This window comes from Sinocyclocheilus rhinocerous, unplaced genomic scaffold, assembly GCF_001515625.1.
Source record: "Sinocyclocheilus rhinocerous isolate Xijiao unplaced genomic scaffold, SAMN03320098_v1.1 scaffold1874, whole genome shotgun sequence".
Classification (NCBI taxonomy): Eukaryota; Metazoa; Chordata; class Actinopteri; order Cypriniformes; family Cyprinidae; genus Sinocyclocheilus; species Sinocyclocheilus rhinocerous.
The window spans coordinates 964,812-987,036 of record NW_015626862.1 but is presented as its reverse complement, the minus strand read 5'-3'; the positions used below and the strand labels follow the sequence as shown (position 1 = coordinate 987,036).

General features: G+C 35.1%; 1 protein-coding gene across 1 annotated transcript in view; it reads left to right on the top strand.

Moving 5' to 3' along the window:
• Window positions 1-101: 101 nt before the first annotated feature.
• LOC107716976 (calcipressin-2-like) overlaps window positions 102-22,225 on the top strand; it is a 57,445-nt gene continuing 35,321 nt past the window's right edge. The window contains exons 1-2 of the mRNA XM_016523620.1: window positions 102-339; window positions 3,969-4,186. Of these exons, the coding sequence (XP_016379106.1) occupies window positions 3,971-4,186 (216 nt within the window). The 5' untranslated portion in view covers window positions 102-339; window positions 3,969-3,970. The remainder of the gene's footprint in view (window positions 340-3,968; window positions 4,187-22,225) is intronic.

The window sequence follows — 22,225 nt, the reverse complement described above, 5'->3', positions numbered from 1 at the left end:
GCTGAACGTGTCACAGCGCCGCAACATCCAGCTGGCGAAATCTCTGACGTAACTTCGCCGATTTGCATATTCGCTTTTAGGAGAACGCTATTGGTCCCTGAATCCCCCCGCGCTCGGCGCGCCGTATGTCATCAGTGGGTTGAGAGCATAGACTGTATGGTTGAGAGCAAACATCGTTTGAATGCCGAGAGGCGGTCATTGGTGATTCAAGCTGTCTGCAGTAACGTTAGGAGATTAGTGAATCGCAGCTGGAATGCGAGCTTGATTCACAAAGGCAAGAGAGGGAGACAAAGCCACCGCGCAGAAGATACGCACACCAGACTGCCACATCCCGCACAGGTACCGAAAAACCGCGTCGACTTACTCCATTAGATCATCCTGCATCTGTACAGTAGTGCTTTGACAGGTGTTGCTGCTTTTATTATTGCATAGAAGAGGAGAGAGAGAGTCAAATGAATGCAGAAATTATTTAATAGTATATACAACATATTATTCTATATATAGTAGCCTATATATTATACAGTACATAATATAGTATTGAATATTTTCTGCATTGCTTTGACCCTGTATGCATGTCACTTTTAAACAAATCACTTTTACACAAGAGTTTATGGGGACTCAGAACTTGGAAAGTCTGTATTGGTAGTCAGATGTGTTATTATAACCATCCGCACAAGACTAAAAAGAGTAAGAAAGTCATTTGATGACGCAATTGAATTTGTAATAGCCTAGTTTCTGAAGTGCATTCCTTGACCTTGACAGACGCTGCCAGTAGTGTGCTGTATTGACAGTTGCTCAGACAGGTTGGCATGTTTACCATAAGGGTTTATCATATTAGTCATTAGATTGAGAGAAACGACGAATATAAACCCTTATAGCAAAGAGAAGGAAAGTGAATGTCAGGTGATGACGACAGAGGGACCGCTCCTCCAGTGATGACTCAAAGGGGGATGCAGCAAACAGGTTGCAGTAGACTGTGATTGACACTTACCCTTTTCATTTTGCCCTTGATGCACTGAAAGAGTCAAATGCAATATATATTATGTAATACAAAATAATTAATTTAAATAGCCATTATTTGTACCCAACAGCATCTAAAAACTTTTGCTTATAACAAATAAGGTCATGTACACTGTAATATAAACTGTAAGAACATTTCCATTGTAAATAATGTTTAAAAGCAATACATTTATTTACTGTTTTTTAGCCTTCATGATCTAGTTGGGTCTCAGAGTCCCCATGGCCATTTTAATAAAAATAAAAAGTTAAAAATAAAAGTTTAGTAAAACAACATTTTCTGATTAGTGTACACACTAGCAGCCAGTTTATAGCAGTCTGTTTATATTTGTTTAGTGCATTTTTCAAGAATGTAATTTTTGCTGGGGCTCAGGTTGACCCAATACAGAAGAAACAGTCATATTTCTAAAAACAACATGTCAGTTTTGCCAAAATAATATTTGTCAAATGTGTTTTAATTCGGCCATAAATACATAAAAAAGAATTTGATGGGGAATATATATTATTTGACAGGAATAATATGTTAATAAGAGAGATATATATATGATATATATATAGATATATATATATATATACACACACACACACATATAAAAATAATACAAATAAAAAAAATACATAAAACAAAAAATCATATATATGTATATATATATACATACATTTGGGTCAAAGTAAAGTTAGAATCAACAGAATATGAGGCTATTTTTTCTAGTAGTTTTCTAGTTTTCCCTATTTTATATATATATAAAAAAATAATAATAATGTCGATTAACAATATTTAAGAATGCTTATATACCATTAACTGAATTTGTTTGTGTTTACTGTTACTGTTTTCACTCTTTAGTTTGTATAGCTACAAAGACGATCTGGTGAATGGTATTGATTATTGTTTTAGTGAATTAGGAGGATCTATATATTTCCCTTGTTTAGTGACCTTGGTCATGCCAACAAGCAAACATGTCAATGGCCTCTATAGCTTTAGATAATCAGTATTCTTTTTGGCTCGGACCATTTCCAAAATGAAAGGCACTGTAAATCTCTGTAAATAAAGCTGAGCACTTATAGCATGTCTATGCTCATGTATAGTTTATGCACATCCTTATCTCATAATAGGGTCATTGTGTTATTGTAAATGAAATGGATCCCTGTCTGGAAGTCTTCATTTTAATCAAGTGCCTCACAATCTCTGCATTTCATTAGTCCTCATTCTATTTTTAGCCACGTTTACACAGGGCAAGACTGAACCAGACAGCTCCAGCCTCTATCTATAGCCTTGAGTGAAAGTGAGAGCACGCGTGTGTGTGTGTGTGTGTGTGTGTGTTGGAGAGCGTGTACTGTATGTGTGGCTGGTGATGGGCTATTGATCCCAAAATAGCTGAGGGAGATTTAACAGTGCATATGACACTGGCGACAGTGCTAGCTTTGCCCACGGACCAAGCTTGTCAGGGTGGATCATGGGAAGAAAGGGCAGGTGGAAAAGCTTTATGGAAATGGGTGCAAGCTGTTCCCCACTTGCCATTGTTGTTTGTGTGGGCTGACAAGAGACTGGCTCTGCTTTAAGCCCATAACCTAATCTTTTGGTGGAGCATTAGTTACCAGGGCCAGGGGTTAACATCTGCTCGGTGGGGTTCTGGGAGGTAACTGTTCCAGTTCTGTTTCACCTGTCATGAGGACAAGCTTTTGCCCTGTTTCCTGTCTGGGTGTATAGTGAAAATACTCTAAACAGCTCTTGCTCTGACCTCTCATACGGTCATAAATGTCTTGTTTGTGATACAACATGTGTTTATATATATATATATATATATTATACAGTATATATACACTGTATATATATATATATATATATATATATATATACACACACACACACACATACACACACACATACACATGTACTACAGTATACATGTATACTATTATATACTATTGACTGTATTTGTTTGTGTTTATTGTTACTGTATTCATCATTTGGTTTGTATAACTACAAAGAGGATCTGGTGAATCATATTCATTATTCTTTTAGTGAATTAGAATCGTTTCCTATGTTCCTGTTTCCCATGCTGTGTGGGTGTACGACATAAAAAAACCTAAATTAAATCTATTCATATGTAGGCTAAAGCAATTGTATCTCTTCACAAGACTTGAACTAAAGCACTTGATTCATATGGATTCGTTTTATGATGTCTTTATGGCTTTTTTGAATCTTCTACGTTTTGCTTACCTGGATATTCAATGGAGCAACAGAAACCTCTTAGGTTTAATTTAAAAATGCCTTAATTTGTGTTTAAAAGATTAACCAAAGTCGAATGGGTTTGGAACGACATGAGGGTGAGTAAATGATGACAGAATTTTCATTTTTGGGTGAACTATCCCATTAAATGCTGTTAAAGGAATTGTTCACCCAAAAATGAATATCTGGCCATTTTTCACCATGATGTTTGTTTGATTATCAGTCAATAATGGCTTACAGTATACTTTAGTCTGAAGCTGTCTTGTGGCTTCATAAAATTTAAAATATAGTGCACAATGTCATATGGAAATACGTTTTTGATACTTAACATTGCTCTTTTTTTTGGAGCATTTTTGGAGCTCGACAAACAATTATGATTGTGAACTGCAAAAGTGTACAATGTAGCCTGGAAGCAATTGCTGATATTAGAAAATATCTCGGTAACACTTTATTTCGATAGTCCACTTTAGACATTCTATTAACAGTAAGTAACTTTGCAACTACATGTCAACTAGCAGTTAGTAGAGTATTAGTAGACTGTCTGCTTAATATTTCTTTGTCAACTTATTCTACTAACCCTAAACCTACCCTAACAGTCTACTCTGAGAATTAGTTGACATGTAGTTACAAAGTTACTTATAGTTAATAGAATGTCTAAAGTGGACTATCGAAATAAAGTGTAACCAATATCTCCACTTTTGATGTTGTGTACCATTTACAGCCATGAAGGGAGAGCATTTATTTGCCAACATGAGAAGCACTCCATTCGTCCAGCGGGTTTACCTCCTAGGAGGGGAAGAGCTGGTAGTCCTGCAGTCCACCATGGGAGAGTCCTCACTGGGAGACAGTTTCCAACAAATCACCGACTTCAATGATCTCCCCACGTCCCTCTTCGCCTGCAATGTGGACCAATCAGTATTTGAAGACCATGAGGGCAAGGTAAGGTTAAATAAAATGTGTGTTGGAAGTTCAGCGCCACTAGTGGCACCAAATGAAATCACAAAATTATGATTGTTTCCAAACAGGATTATAAAAACATTTCAACCACTCTTTCTTCCAGTATTCAGCTTACAAATTCACATCATTGGTTAAGTTTAAGAGTTAAAAAGCAAGAAAAGAAATGAGAAGAACATTAAAAGAAACAATATTTTCCCTTTAAGAGAGTTTTAAATGATTTTTAGCACAGTAAATACATCATGGACACATAGGAACAAAAGCAGTTTGATTGGTTGGTATGCTGGAATGCTCTAGTGGAAAAGCAGTTCCCTAGACCTGCATTACATGATTGTGAATTAGGCCTCTCCAACCTAATTATCCATGAAGGCCACTTCAAGTGTGAAATTCAGCTTGTGGGCTCTCATCGACACTGCTTTCTCCTCATTTGCAAACACTCTAAAAAGTGAGTTTACACCTAGAGGCAAGGGAGTATCTTTCACTTCCTTCACGTGAAGGCCTATTTGTGGTTTTGTGACTGGTTTTATTTGCTTATGATGACCTATGGCAACATATTGACAAAATGCAGATGAAACCCCCGAAATACTATATTTATTCCCATAGGTTCAGTTCAGCATCTTACTTTGACACACAGACACATGATTAATAATGTGATCTAAGGAGAAGCTGTTATAGTAGTTTTCATGAGCTGCTTTTGGCTTTAGCAACTTGGTGATAAAACATGGGGGAAAATGTAAAAAAAAAAAAAATTCACTCTTGTCTTTCCAAACCCATATGATTTTCTTTTGTTAAACACAAAATTAACGCTTTTTTTTCATTTGGGCTGTGTTATGCAAATCTTCCCACATCGTGACGTAGACATTTGGGGGCTTGTTAGAACGAGCCGTTTTAGGTAGGTGTGGCTAACTCTTAACTTTTATAAAGAATATCTCTTTGGATTTGAGACTTTAGTCTTTGCAACTTTACAGATCTTCTTTATGCACCAAGAGCTTGTAACACTCCAAAGAGAAAGGAAAAACTGAAATCGCATCATATGACCCCTTTAAAGAACACTTTTGCATACAATGAAAATAAAATGAGAATGGGTCCAAGAATATTACCATTACCAAAGTAGTCTATACAGTTTTTGTGCTATATTTTGTTGTTTGAGAGCAAGAGAAAAGAGAAGTGTTAGCATTCTGACTAACATCTCATTTTGTGTTTCATGTCAGAAGATAAATGTGTTAAAATAATATGATAGGATGACAGAATTTTCCTTTTTTGGTGAACTGTTCCTTTAAAGATTTATCCCTCAAGCATTTAGCTAGTCTTTAATGTGGCGATATAACAGAAGTCTTGACAGAACACTTCTTCCATATTGTGATGTGCATCAGAGTGAAATGGATTGTTGGGGGAAAAAAAAGTTGGGCGGGGACTTGGTTCTACCGATCGGTTGTTGATTGGATGAAGGCAGATCTGAATGCAAGCCTTGAGTCGATTATTAGAAAGGGTTGGAATTTATGCAGACTAAATGATTGGAGAAGTCCGGAATACATCACTAGATAGAAGGCTGATGTTTCACCAGAAGATCACATTATGACATATGAAAAAAAAAAATTCTAATAAATAAATAAAACATATCCATAAATGAATTATTGACACTAATATCATTAAGATGCATTTAGAAAATAATTGCCAGGTCTGTCTGCCCCTCTGACCTGCACTGGACTGCATCACACACACAGAAAAAAAGAAATCTGAACACGCAGGCACATACACAGTTCTTACACTGATCCGTCCTGACAGCTACTCTCAGACAGACTAGATCATCTGATAGAAGGGCTGTGTAAAAGGTGGCCCATGACTCGCTCCATTGAGTCACAGGCTCCAGAAGGGTTCTTCGTGAAACAGAACAAGTGCTCAGTCTTTTACTCATGAATGACTCCACTAATGCGAACACGCACACAGTAATTCTTGAAAAGTATCCTCTTGCTTCGCATTAACTTGAACCTGACTTGGCATGACTCATGTGGTTAATTTCCTTACGTAACAAGTAACAGTGTTGAAAGTTATTGTTTTTAAGGTGAATTCAGTGATCCATAATGAGAGGCTTTGTTGTACCACACTGTTTGTTTGGTTTGGGGCAAGGTTGTGTGGCTTCAGTGCTTTTGCTTAAAGTTAGGTTACACTGCAGCCCGAATAAAGTTTCAGTAACACTATGACAGTGTGGGTGTCATGCAGCTTTTTATTTTGATGATGTACCAGTCCTGGTCCTAATTAAACATGAATTAAGTATCAAAACAGTTTAGCAAACAAAGCATTGCGTGTCACCCGGCAATACAAAATAGTGCCATTTCTGAATATATTAGTGTTTTTGAATGAACTGGCTGAATGAACGATTCAGTGACTCACTCTTAAAGACTAGTCACTTGTATCATTCCTGAATGAATTAATGCTTTGAGTAAATGACTCCCTCATATAAACAGCCATCTACTGGCGTATTGATGTAACCTGCAGAAAGAGTCATTAAAAAAAAACATCAACTGTTGTATAAATGAAGATTTATTGAATATTATGTATATTTTCTGCACCAGCATAATTTTTTTTTTTAACTATTCAGGTATTTATTAATAAAATTGGTCAAATAATACGGCAGTCCACAAATGTAGGACAACAGTTTTGCTGTGGGTCAAATAAATGTAGTATTTTGTGTTTGAGCAAAGCTGTGAGCCAAACAGTTATTTAGCCACATAGCAAGAATTCAAAGAATAACTCATTACTTTGTGATCATCAACTAAAAGCTGAATCGCAGTGTCTATTACAGAACAAACTCCCTATCATAAAGGAGGGAACATATGCTTAATTAGGCAGCTAATTGTGCTGATAATACTGCTCTGAATATTTGACTATTTCCCCAACAAATGCCATGAAATATTAACTGATTAACAGAGCATGATTGCATCTCCTGTACTGGCCAACTTGCATTAATGGCTTTTTGCTGACCTGTTTACTCTTGATAAAGATCTTTTCTCCTTCCTCTTGAATTGATTACAGAGCACATGGTCGTGGGATGCAGAAGCTGTCTGATAGTTACTCAACTGATTGCCATTTAATGAATCTGTTTTACACTAATGGGTGTAATGGGACCCACTGGCCCATTTATGTATAAGTTATGTTGATGGATGGAGCCACGAAGGCTGGTAATGCTACAGTATAGTCAGTCGCTATAACCTACACTGCACTTTAGCTTGAATTATTTTATTTTTTTATTATAAAGTGGGCATGTAATGTAAAAATAAATCAAAGTATTTGATACTTAGTATTTGAACTATACTCTGATTCCATGTGAACAACTAGTCATTAAATAATCTCTCCCAAGCTTACTTTATACAGAAGTACACATCACATTAACAGTTTCCAGTTCATTTAGAATTGGACATAACCAAGAAATGACTAACGGTTCAGTGAAGGAGTCATTTGAACTCTAAATGACTCACTGACTATAAGAGTGTGATTCAAACTGCTTCCTCAGCAGTGAATCTTTTTGACTGAGTCGTTAAAAAGAACTGTGTCCTCAAATGAAAGTAGACAAATCTCAAGCTTTCTCAACTGTTGCCAATTTGAAATTATTGAGGCACCTTTTTTTTGTCACATTTGTGACCATTTTAGTCACAGTCTGGAGACAAAAATGTAACATGATCTTTAACTGGTTTGATAAACAAAAAGTCTATGTTCTGTATTGAGTTAAGGGGATTCTTCTGGATAAATGCATGAATCAGCATAAAAAATACAAAAAAGTATGCCCTAATATAGGTGGGATATATAAAAGGTATATGTGACCCTGGACCACAAAACCAGTCATAAGAGTAAATTTTTCGAAATTGAGATGTATACATCCTCTTTGTGGTCCAGGGTCACACACACACACACACACACACACATATATATATATAAACATTCCGTGAAAGCTACATTCTGTGTGAGTGTCCAGCTTAAAAATGGCAAACTACTGCTTTAAAGGTATAGAGAATCAGAGAGAGGTTGGAATATTATGTAAAACTAAGCTCCTGAAACCACAAGGGCTTGCTGAAAAAGCATGGATGCTTTTATAGTCGGATGCCATAATGTCACCGGCATCATCTTAGCAGGAATTATTATAATTCTCACCTTATATTTCACTTGTGTATGAGATGATTGCATTTTAAACATTCTCCCCCATAGCCGGCTGTTGCTTGGCTGTAGCCCCCTGTGACTCTGCAATCCCTTCAGCGCAGAGTATTCAGCATCCCTGATTGGATTTGGCAAACATCCGGAGAGCAATGGAATGCTCCAGATTCATGAAGCTTAATGACAGATGACAGCGAGACAGAATAGACTGTTGCTATTCTCGTTTCTCCCGCTCTCCCCTCTCACCTGGATGCGGACCGCTGTCGACTGCCCCCACTTTGCTGATTGATCAAGGGAGGTCAAATTGTTCCAAAGGAGCATCAGCACTGTGCCGTTGCCTTCAGGCGTGATTCACAGCCCTGTCAAAATGTTTGATTGTGTTTGGCACATCTGGAAGAGACTGCTTGTGCATCTGAGCCGCTGAATCAATTTAGTAGGCTGTGATTATATTAACCCCATGAAAGGCCCGGGTGATGCATAGGGTCTATTTAAAGACATATGGCGTTATTAGCTCCCTAAGAATAGGAAAGCAATCTTACAGATTTGACAAAATTAGGCAGTCTGGAGCCCACGCGGAGAGCTGATGCAATGTGAATTATGCGTCATAACTCTTATGTCAAGACTAAAACCAACTGTCTTCTTTTCTAATTATTTTGTTTTGACAGCCAAAAGTTCAAACTTTAAGCTATTTCATTGTCAGGTTAAAGGGACAGTCCACCCAAAAATTGTCATAATTTACTCAACCTCATACCATTCCTAACCTGTATGACTTTCTCTCTTCTGCAGAACACAAAAGAAGATATTTTGAAGATTGTTGGTAACCAAAAAGTTTCAGTTCTTATTGTACAACAGAACCAAACAGGTATTGGAAGTCAATGGGAACTGAAAACTGTTTGGTTACCAATGTTTTTCAAAATATCTTCTTTTGTCATGTTGTCACAACATGAGGGTGAGTAAATGATTTCATTTTTGGGTGAACTACCAAACAGTCTCAGCAACTGTAAAATGGAAGTCAAAGGGAACCAAAACTGTTTGGTTACCAAATTTTTACAATAATTTCTTTTGACATTTTGTCACAACATGAGAGTGAGTAAATAATGACAGAATTTTCATTTCTGGGTGAATTGTCCCTTTTACTTTATTTGGCATTTTTCTCTCATTATGTACTACATAAGAGCTGTTCTATGATTTTCATATTACTATTGCTGTGGCATTTACTGACAGAACTACCCAAGTCAGCTGGCGGTACGTCATGACTATCCGTCATAGACTTTTCTGTGTCTCTCCCTTGAGCTCACCCTGCATCAATACAATTGATCTCCACTTTGGAAATGTCACACATGCAAACCTAGACATGATTCACATAGTGTTTCACTTACGAGCTGCCACTTGAGTTGTTAGCATGGCAAACATGGAGAAATGTTCTCTGCGACAGGGGAGTGATACCCAGCCTGCAGGGAGACAGAGTGAGATTTATCATTCAGATGTGCTGTTTGCAGAGCATGTAGTGTTCGATTTGCAAGAGGTGCGTGATAAAGGCCCCCACATGCCTTTGCAATTACCACTAAAACCACAATAATTTATTATTAATAAAAAACTGCAAATATACAAAATCTGCATTAATGATGTAAAATAAATATTAGTCGACAACTCATCATATACTGAGGGCAAAAACAAATATTGGCCCTTAATTTAAATGCATTTAAATGTATTTATTTAAATTAAATTATTTACATTAAAGGGATGGTTCACTCAAAAATGAAAATTCTGTCATTATTTACTCAAATTACTTAAATCTGTTCATCAAGTGATTGTATCTCTTCACAACACTTGGATAAAACCACTCGATTCATATGAATTCGTTTTATGACGCCATGACCTTTTTGGATCTTCTAAGTTGTGGTTAAATCTAAATGGACTCTCAATGGAGAGACAGAAATCTCTCAGCTTTTATTAAAAATATCTAAATTTGTGTTTTGAAGGTTAATCAAAGTCTTATAGGTTTGAAACAACATGAGGGTGAGTAAATGATGACAATTTTCATTTTTGGGTGAACAATCCCTTGATAATTAATTTTATTATAATTATATATCATTATTATTTAAATCAATCAATATTTATTTATAAAGTACATTTTAAAACAACTGAAGTTGACTAAAGGTCTAAACAATGAATAAAAAGAATCAAACAGCAAATGAAAAACATGTATTTTATATAATTAAATATACATAAAAAATACAAAATCAGCATTAATGATGTAAAATAAATATTCAGTTCAACAATACTAACTACAGTTAATACAGTGCCCACCATATATTTAGTTAGAAAACAAATCTTGACTCTGAATTTACGTTTATTTCAAATTAAATTATTATAAAATGTTTTCAATTAAATTTTTTAAACAAAAAAGAAAAAAGATCATTGATAAATTTAAATTATTATAAAATGTATTAAACTGAAATGCTTTAAATAATGGTAAACCGAATGGAATTTTAAAGGATTGTCAGAATGGTATTCTGTTTGTTACCTTAATTCAAATTCAGGAATTCAACTGGAATTTGAAAGGCATTCTGCATTCAGTTCTGAATAGCAACGACGCAGCTTGGTGGAGGCACCAGCACCATATCCTACTGGCTACCAGAGACATTACTGAAATGAAAAACAGATTTTAAATGTACAGTATCACCTGTGGAACATGCACAAAAACTGAGTCCTCACTGTACAGTTTCCTGTATGATGTCACTAAGAACCCTTGACAAAAGACAGAGGAATCTAGAAGAGTTTAGAGGAGCTCTGGTTTCATTGGGGTTATGTAATCGAGCTCACTGGTCATGAGTTCTGCTTTATATGGTCATATCAGTTTTAAGTGGAGTTACAAGTATGGCCTTTTGTTCTGCATGAATTCCTTTCCTCAGGCCGAAGCACTATAGCTGTTCCAGCATGTGTGTGTGTGTGTGTGTGTGTGTGTGTGTGTGTGTGAGACTACCAACCCCAACCTCCAGCTTGCAAGGCTTAAGTTCACCGAACGGCTGAAACTGTAGCCCAGTAATGTAACACTGCAGAAATATCAGACGTCTACCCTCTTGAATGGCGTTTATAGAGTGTAGGGACACAGGCTAATGCTATCCTCAAGTGAGCCATTAACATTCCAGTGTCACTCTTTTATTGTGCTGGCTAGCACTGATACGTGATGCCGTGGCTCTTGTTTTGCAGACTGTCAAGGTTAAATACTTGAATGGGGATCTATTAGCATTAATGTCGCTCACTCATGCGGAACTGTGCGTGACGTGTGCATGACCTCTCCGCTGTACCTGTTCTCAGTGCTGCGCTCAATGTTTTTGCCAAGGGGGTTGAAAACCTCCCACTCACTACACATGCTTATGTCATCGTAGTGTTCTCTCTCCCCGCATTCTCCTGATCAGCCCCATTACATAACACTCATACCTCTCGCCCGTCGTCTGTAAGCTCTCTCATTTCTAAGTGTCAACGACAGTTTATAACAATCCTGCGACTATGGAATACGTAAACTCTTTCAAAACCTAGTGGCTTGTTTGCCTAGACAACACATTAAGGCATCACAAAAGGTAGAGAGCATAATCATGATACCTAATTTTGGCCAGCATCACATATGCAGCATTGAAGGTAATCCCAGAATGCATTGCGTATCAGTAGAGTGAAACATTAAATTGAAGTTGGCAAATGAGGCTAGCTGTAACTTATAAAAACATGATTCATTATATTTGAATATTAATCATATTTTAATAATATTAATTATAATATTTCATTTAACACCGAAAACAATTGAAAAAATATTTTATCCAATATTTGTGTGTGATATACTGTATATTTTTTATGCTTACACTTTTTGTTTAACAGTTTGGGGTCGGTAAGTTTTTTTAATGTTTTAAAAAGAAGCATTTTATGCTCACCGAGGCTGCATTTATTTGAACAAAATACAGCAAAAACAGTGATATTGTGAAATATTATTAGAATTTAAAATAACTATGTTCAATATTAAATTTTTGTTTAATTAAATGTATTCCTTCGATGGCAAGGCTGAATTTTCAACATCATTACTCCAGTCTTCAGTGATACATGATCCTTCAGAAATTATTCTAATATGCTGATTTGGTGCTTAAGAAACATATGATCAACGTTGAAAAAAGTTGTTCTGCTTAATATTTTTGTAGAAACTGTGATGCATTTTTCAGGATTCTTTGATGAATAGAAAGTTCAAAAGAACAGCATTTATTTTTTTATTTTTTTTAGATTATAGATGTCTTTACTGTTTGTTTTGATCAATTGAATGCATCTTTGCTGAAAGAAGTATTAATTTTTTTTTTTTTTTTTACTACCTACAATTTATTATAAATTGTATTTGTAGGAATACACATATGCAGCATATGCTATGTACTTGAACGTAATGTAAGTCACTTTGGATAAAAGCGTTTGCCAAATTTATGTAAATGTATATACATATGCATATATTGCATTCACTGACATCCACTTAGCATCTTGGAATAAAAACTGTTTGTTCCAATGTTCATTGTTCTGCATAATGCAGAAATAGTATGAGTGGCAGTAAACTGTTCTGAACATAGCCAATGTCATAGCTATTTGTTTTCATCTACCATTTAATTGTGGCCTATTCCATATATGTGTGAATATTTTCCATATTGTATTCTTACAATATGCATTACATGCCACAGCTGCCTACCATTGAACCTTTGTATGCAGGGGCAATGACGTCGCTCTCTGTTCAAGACCGCAAATCAAACCCTGTTGGAAAGACGACCCAAAAGCTCTGGGCTCTGATTTATTGTAATCAAAGGCTAGAGAGTGTCTATTAGGATGCAGCTGCAACATGGATTAACACCACAATGATTATAAAAGTGCTCTAATAGACTAGAGAATATTGGTGGCATCATATACCCAGTCAATAAACCATCCTGTTTTGCACTTACCTGTTGTGTCTGGCCTTGCTTTGTGACAATTGGTGCCTTAGAGATGAGTAACACCTAATATTTACATAAATAGGAGTGCAATATACATGTTTAAAACTTCGAAGCTGACATATGGACTTTAGCATGGTACTTCAATACTGTATGTAGAAACATTTTCATGTAAAACAAAGCTCTTTATTGAAAACTATCCCTGCAAAAACAGCTGTGGTTTTCCTTCAAAATAAGATTTTGATAGTTTAACAAATTAAGACTTAAGTATTATAATTCTACAGTGATAAAATAATTATTATTTTACTTGTGTAAATTACAGTAAAGTATTACAATGACAATATTTCTTATTTTTTATCTAGTCATTTTTGTATTTTATTCAGTAGCAGTAATAATAATATATTAATAAAATAATTATTACAATTATTGTTGTTTTTAATACTTGTTTTTGTTTTACAATGAACCATTACAAAATAATATTTTTTATTTTTAATATTTCATTTAGTAGTAGTGGTAGTAGTAGTAGTAGTAGTAATATTTCATTATAATAATTAAATCGTGCTCTAGTAAATATTATGATGTCACAAGTGCATTAAAATATGATCATCCATATTTAACCTTAACAAACATTTTAAGGGAACCAAGAGGCCCATTGCAAATGTGAACTGTTGCTTGGATGTTTCCTCATCATTGTGAAGTATTAAAGTGTATTACTGTGAGACCACTAATGGGAAGATCTGAGGAATTTTTTTGTGAGCTATAATGCTGGTAAAATATTAATGTCCTCCTAAAGTATGCACGGTGAGTCAGGGTGAGGTTTTACTGCACCAAGCGCTGGAAATAGCTCACTCAATCCACATTACTCACAGCAAGGCTCTTTTTAAGAATCCTGCGCAGAGATTAGTGCCATTGTGACTTCCAACCCTGACGATTTCCACACACATCCAAGTATGTGCTGTGAGTAATGACTAAAACTGGGACAGGACCCATTCGTTCCAAGAATTCTCTTTTAAGATATAGGCTAAATTTATGCACAGTTAATGTTAACAGATATTTTTATAGCAAATTAATGGCACATATACTTGCTCACAGTGGACCAAAGGACTTGCTGTTCTTCCCTGGCTATATTGTCTTAAGGGTGAAGAATGTTATTTTTCATGTTACAAACAGTTGAAAAAAAAAAGAAAATTCTGTCATTATTTACTCACCCTCATGTTATTTTAAAATCCTCTGCTTCCTCAAAGTCTTCCGAAGAATTTAAATGTGTGATTTAAATGAAATTTAAATGAGGGTGAGTAAATAATAACAGTATTTTGGGTGAACAATTAAAATAGTAGCAAACAATCCATGTGGACATGATCTTCTGATCATTGAGCTATTACTCTGTAAGCAGGGACTGGCTCTAAAAGCAGTCCACCCCCGCCACTGTCACATGACCACTTACAAAACGGGTTTTACTCCAGTTTGTCAAATTGATTCCAAGAAAAGCCACAGTAAAGCTTTTTAACATATAACAAAGTCATATTTTTTATTTTATTTTTTAACTGAGATATAACAGGCACAGATTTAACATAGCCATAACCTTAATTTAAGTGATGTTACTTAAACGTGCTAAATTGTGTGTGTGTGTGTGTGTGTGTGTGTGTGTATGTATGTGTATATATATATATATATATACAGTTATTAAAGACCAGGGCATTTAAGGAGGTCGTCCTCCAGGAGTTAAACAGCACAGATGTGAAAATTTGTCATGAACTTGTACACTCAGTGTCAAGAAGTGTCAGAGCAGTGTACTTAGAGTTATGGAGGACATATTAAGTTCTAGAATATTACACTTGGTTGAATTAAATCTAGGTTGTATTCAATTCTGCAATCCTTCATTTAAGCAAAAATTGGCTAAGTTTCTTATTTTACAGATATTAATGGCATGTATTTCTCTGTTTTTATTAAGAATATGTTTAATACATTTCAATTTTGCCATCTTTTTATGAATTATATTAGTGATCGTTAAAAAAATACATCTTTTATATTTAATCAGAGGGGGTGTACTCATTTATGCTGTGCACTGTATGTATATATATATATATTTAAAATTCAAAAATTATATACATATAATAGAAATATAAAATATGTATAATATTAATAATAAATAAATATCCGCAAGGATATTACAACATACTAAGCAAGTTCATTATTATATAATAAATATTGATTTATATTTTACACCAAATCTCACTCCATTAATGTACTATCAAAAACAGGCAACCAAACCACAGTGTTAGAACGCAATTTTTACACTACAGATGGTGCATTTGGATGTTTGTATATATATATTTTAAAAATTGTATATTTAAAAAAATGAAACTTTAAATTTATACACTTTCTATCCCACTTTAGTTGTTCACTCAGTAGTAATTCACAGATAATGTGGGTATTTTTTTCTGCAGGTTACATCATTACACCAGTAGGTGGCAAAAGAAGTATTTTTTCATTCTGAATCATTCAGAAACAGTTTCGTTCAGTAACAACATGTGATTACCTGATTCATGATTCATTCAGTCAACCGATTTAATCAAAAACACTTATTCATTCAGGAACCAAACAAGTGACTGTCTTTATGAGTGAGTAATTGAATCATAAAGTCAACCCATTCGTTCAAAAACACAGATTCATTCAAGAACGAGTCTTTATGAGTCAGTGACTGAATAATTAACACCACCTACTCTGTGTTGCTCAGAGATTCTTAACGATTTTTGATGCTTCACTATATAATATCAAAACCCAAGTTCCTTTGGCTGTTTGGAGCACCTTTTATTAATAATTGAATCAAATCCAGAGCTCATGCCATTCTTTTGGGAACTGTATATTTCCCAGAGCTTGTCTTGACTGTTGTTTACACAACTGTCTTGGCGAGCCAGAGGTGAAAATTAATACGTTTTTCTTTTGTCTGGGACCTGCGCCACATTGTTCATGATTTCAAAATAACATTTTGATTTCTCTAAAGACTTTTGTAATCTAAGCTCTTAGTCAGAAATGAGAATACACAAACGACGCGAGTTTGGTTTTTTAATCAGTTGTTTCTTATTCATCTAGCCTCGCGTTAGTTCAACATTTCCAATATGACGCTTAATTACACATCGCCTAATGACTTATTTGCTTTAATCGTGTTCCTCTGTTGCTTTTGTCATCGCATAATGAGAAAAAGGCCACTGTGAGGAATGTAATATTAGGTTTAATCTTGCCTTGTTGAAGTAGCTGACGCCTTCTTTATTCACCTGTCAGAGAGATGTGGAATTTATTTATCTGCTGCTCTCAGCAGACACTTTTGAACAAACTTCTTCCCCTATCAGATAAATAAAGAGTAAACCTATTAGAGTAGAGTAGTCTATTAATGCTAGCAGATTAGAAGCATGTCTTTAGTTAAGACATGGTATTTAGTGCTTGCGGGAAGGAGATTAAATGAGATCCAGCCCGTTTCTTTGCCGAATGATAAATGGATCAAATTAAGAAATAATATTTCAATTCCCCTGATGTATCTGCGCAATGAATTGTTTGTGAAGATATTTATCGTCCTAAAACAACGGTTTAATTTTTCCCTTTTTAGTGTCAGACCGGCAGGTTTATCTCCGGCGGTTGTTTATGTTCAGCCGTTATCTATGTTGTTGTGTTGCTGCTGCTGGCCAATACTGTCTGGTTTGCTTGTCGGATCTCTGGATCTCAGCTTTGTTGTTGTCAGTTGCTATAAGTGTTTAAATGCCCAGGGAGGATCGCTCTGTATCATTTCAATCACATCTTCTGGCAAATCACCAGTGAATTTCTGCTAACGCGTCATTCTTATTCCACCTTGTAAATTTGATGCAAATAGCCAGCTTAAGCCTCCTTGAGATATTTTTCTAGTGCCAAGGGCATATGTGAATATCATTATTCTGCTTCCAATGCCAGGATACAGCACTGCAGCAACCTTTTCTTTTTTCCATTTAAAACACCTTAGCAACCACATAGCAATGCCCTGGCTGCCACCCATAGCAACCTATAATACACGTTGCAATGCCTTAGTGACCACCCACACCTTGTTAATTGAAATAAAGCAGAAATAAAATAAAATTTTAGATATACATTTAAATGGAAATTAGAAATGTTACTAACTGAAATAAATAGAGTTGAAGTACTAAAATTACTAAAATTAAAAATGAAATAAAAATAAACCTGTTTTTCATCTGTGGAACCTAAAAAGAAGAATTTTGGCAAGCTCATAGTAGGATGTATTCTCTGTTGATAATGTACTTCTGTGGCCAGTTGGTGGTGCAGATTGCCATGTGGTAACAGTTGGGAGATCCCTGGATAAAATCTCTTCTTCCGGGGATCAGAGAAAGTTTAAGGCTTGAAATGTGAAACGAAACTCTCAAATGCCCTGTTGCATTCTGATATGTGACTTATATGAAAACTAGTTGTTCTACTTCTCCAAATCTGCATTGTAAATGAGGTGTTTACCTCACCTGCTCTGACGTTAAATTCTTATTTAAATTGTTTACCGACAGTAACCGTGTATACTTATATGTATGTGAGAGATAAAAACAGGTCAGTCAGGGAGAGTAGTTATCAAGTCAACGTGTGTGTGTATTGGCAGGGGAAAATGTGGACTGGTTTTTTCCTGCCTTGTTGCTTTGGAGTGGAAAGTTGATGGAAATATCCAGAGTGTGTCCCGGTTGCCCAGGGCTGCTGTGTGTGCCATAATCACCTCTGGAGGTATGTGTGTGTGTGTGTGTGTGTGTGCTGGGGGGAGTCAGTGGTCACACCTGCCTAAGGGAGCTCTCCGAGGTCCTGAATGTCTGCTTGTTTGACACACACACGCGCGCACACACACACACGCGCACACACACACACACACACACACTTTTACTGGGTTATTTAAATGAGGACATACCATAGACCAGGGATCGGCAACCTTTTGGGCATAAAGTGCTATTTTTTATTTTTCTGGTTAACCACTGTGCCAGTAAGCAGTTGCCAATAAAATTGTTGTCAACACTGCCCTGTGACTTTTATTTATAAAACAGCTTTGATACTGAATCGCTACATTATATTTCTCAGCAACAAGGGGGGAAAATCGTTGTTTTTGAAGTAACTAAACTCAGTTTCATTGTTTGTAGAGAGACACAGACACATGTAATTGGCCAACAAAAAAAAAAGGCTGACGCTTCCTGCTGGAATTCGCACTCTGCTTCTGTGAACAGTAAACCCCGCCTACTGTGATTTGATTGGCCATCTGAATTATTTTGATGAGCGCTGTTAGACCTCTGAGGCAGACCAGGGGCCAGCTGCAGAAACTTAGCCTCTATGTTAAGACAGTGTCTTAAGTATGAATTTGACCAACTAGCTGTTAGCCAAGGGGTAATCAGTCTTATTTTTGGATTCAACTTAGGCTAATCAATGCTTTTAGTTTTATGTAACTGAATTAAAAAAATATGACCAGTTTTAAAGAAAAAAATTAGATGTCTAACTTGTAAGACTAGTCTATATAAAGACAATACTAAAAATACTACTGACCAGCTCAATCTTTGAACCTACTCCACAAGAAACATTTCTGCACTTAATTATAAAGTATGTAATTATAAAGTATATGTCTATATTTCTTATTTTAAACTTTTTATTTTTTTATTTTTAAATCTGAAGCAGAAACAGTCCTTCATATTCTAAAAACATAAAAATATATATATTTTTGTTACTTGAAATAAAATGAATGTTAACTGACAAAATAATACATAAAACCTTATTTTATTTCAGCTAGTTCGCAACATTTCTCATTTTATTTAGTTTAACATGATATACTACAAAAATTCAACCCCTGTTGTCTAAATTTAAATCCATGATCACTTTCTGAAGAACACTTCCTATTTCTCTTGTGGGTAGGGTAAATGCAATTAAGATGATATTTCTCCCGCAATTTTTGTATATAGTGCAGAACATTCCTGTATTTCTGGCCAAATCTTTTATCAAAAAACTGGACTCTATCATAGTTCCCTTTGTCTGGAACTATAAAGCCCATAGGATTTCTAAACACCATGTGTAAACCCAAAATACAGGGAGGGCTCGCCCTACCTAATTTTCTTTATTATTATTGGGCTGCAAACCTGAGGGCCTTGACGTCATGGATAGATTTTACTCCGGTGGGGGAGAATTGGTTGGTGTTGGAACAGGAGGAATGTCTCCCATATTCTATTAATGCAGTACTTTTATCACCCAAAGGTATAACTAGTTCACTTTATAATCATAACCCTGTTATTCATAATTCTGTTCGTATTTGGAAACAATTAAAGACACATTTCAAATTCACCCAAATGTCGTTTTTGCTCTCTATCTCAGCTAACCTCTCTTTTTGCCCTTCAATGTTAGATAGTGCATTTGGGTTTTGGAAAAATTTAGGGTTACGAAATGTAGGGGATTTATATATATGTAACCCCTCTCTCCCGGGTCCGCTCCGCCATACCTCGTTCTCGCTCCAAGTGGGTCTCCGGCATGGGAGGCGGACGCACTTACAAGGAGGCTAAAGACTGCAGCTTCTAGCATCAGTCGCTAGTGCGTCTCTTGAGATCAGGGGAGTGAGGTTTTACCTGCACAGCACCTACTCGCTGGCCTCCGTTACATATAGATGGAAAATTTGCTTCCTTTCAGCAGCTGTGTGAGAAATACAGTATTCCTTCTAATCACTTCTTTAGGTACCTTCAAATAAGAGACTTTGTGAAGTCTAACATTGCTAATTATGTCACAGCTACACCCATGTATCTGGACACATTTCTGGAAAGATGTTTTAGAGATGGTAGTACCATCTCCTTGCTCTACAAGGGTTTAGAACAGGTGAAAAGTCCATCTATGGAGAAAATTAAATCTGCCTGGGAAGAAATTCCTAGTGAAATTTGGGAACAAAGTCTTGAACTGGTCCACAGATGTTCCATTAATGCAAGACATTGTCTCATTCAGTTTAAAGTGCTTCATAGGCTTCATTATTCCAAGTGTAAATTGAATCACATATTTCCAGAAGTGTCTCCACTGTGTGACAAATGTCAGTTTTTAGATTCCTGCCTGTCTCATTGCTATGTCTTGTGTCCCAAATGACAGAGTTTCTGGAACAAAATATTCCAAGTTTTTTCAGATACATTGGACATTCCTATTGAACCAGATCCTATATTAATTATATTTGGAGTTTCCGAAAGAATTTTTGAGACTTACACGGGTACAACAACAGTTTGTTTCATATGGGCTGATCTCTGCCAAAAAACATATCCTTTTGTTTTGGAAGAAAAAAGAAGTTCCAACTCTTAAATTATGGCTGATGGGCACACTACATTTGGAAAGAATCAGGTATACCCTAATAGACAAGATTTTGTTATTTGAAAAAATCTGGTCCCCTTTTATTTCCTTTCTACAAACTTGTGATTAATATGTTTATTATGCCTTCAGTACATACTTTTACCACTGGATAGCACTTATGGGTCAAGTTTTTGGGCGGGGGGAAATGTATTTACATTTTTTGTTCAATTATTATTTTCATGACTATTGTTTGTTTTTCATTTTCTTTTTTTAATGTTTGTTAAAATGTAAGTTTTATATGTTTGTATTTAAAAAAGTGTAATTACAAGTGACTGTCTGCTAACATTTCTAATAATAAAAATATTGAAACCATGATATACTACAAAAATAAAACTAAAATAAAAAATAATAAAAACTGTAGACATATAAAAAAATAAAAAAATAAAAAATAATAATAATCATTAAATTTAAAAAATGCACAACCAAATCAAAATTTTAGTGAATTCAAAAAATTATTCTTAACCATTTTTAACAGTAAAAATATCTTTATAACAAGGTAAATTTAAATATTAAGAACTGTAAATACATAGACTGTATCTTGCATTAAAGTGAATTTTTTAATCAAGAGCAGTTTTTTTACTTGTTTATATATAAAATAAGTGGGGGAAAAAACAAAGACAAAATGCACTTACTAAAAATACAGCACTATGTAATATATAGTAGTAACAATAAAATTTGTAGCATTTTAACCCAAAGTACACAGTATTGTTGTTATCTTTGCTTTAAATTCAGAATAAAAGGTCATTATATTTCTACTTTGACTCTTACTGACAGTTGCTTCAGTATCCTGGTTTGTGTTTTCTTTATAAATGAGAAGCTGTTTTGAGGTTTGAATAAGGCACTATTCAAGACGTGACAGCTCTTTTTAAAGTTCATGGATGTTCACTGAAAAAAAATGCTTACAATTTTATTCTTCTGTTGTCATCTCTTGTGTATATAATTACTAGTCTTTTGTGGTTTAGATAAAAGCTATTTTTCTGTGGCTGCTTTGCTTTTAAATTTTCACAATATATTCTTTAAATGTTAATATTTTGAAGCTTTTAGAGCTGCATGATGAATTATCAGTTTAGTCCACCTGACAGCACTTGCATGTACATATAAGCCTGTATATGCCATGCAGTATAAAGATATTGGTGAACCTGGACCACAAAACCAGTCATAAGGGTCAATTTTATGAAATGAATAAATAAGCTTTCCATTGATGTATGGTTTGTTAGGATAGGACAATATTTGGCCGAGATAAAACTATTTGAAAATCTGGAATCTGAGGGTGCAAAAAAAATCCAAATTTTGAGAAAATCACCTTTAAAGTTAAGTTGTCCAAATGAAGTTTTTAGCAATGCATATTACTAATCAAAAATTAAGTTTTGATATATTTATGGTAGGAAATTTACAAAATATCTTCATGAAACATGATCTTTACTTAATATCCTAATGATTTTTGGCATAAAAGAAAAATCAATCATTTTGACCCATACAATGTATTGTTGGCTATTGCTACAAATATACCCCAGCGACTTAAGACTGGTTTTGTGGTCCAGGGTCACATTTATTATGT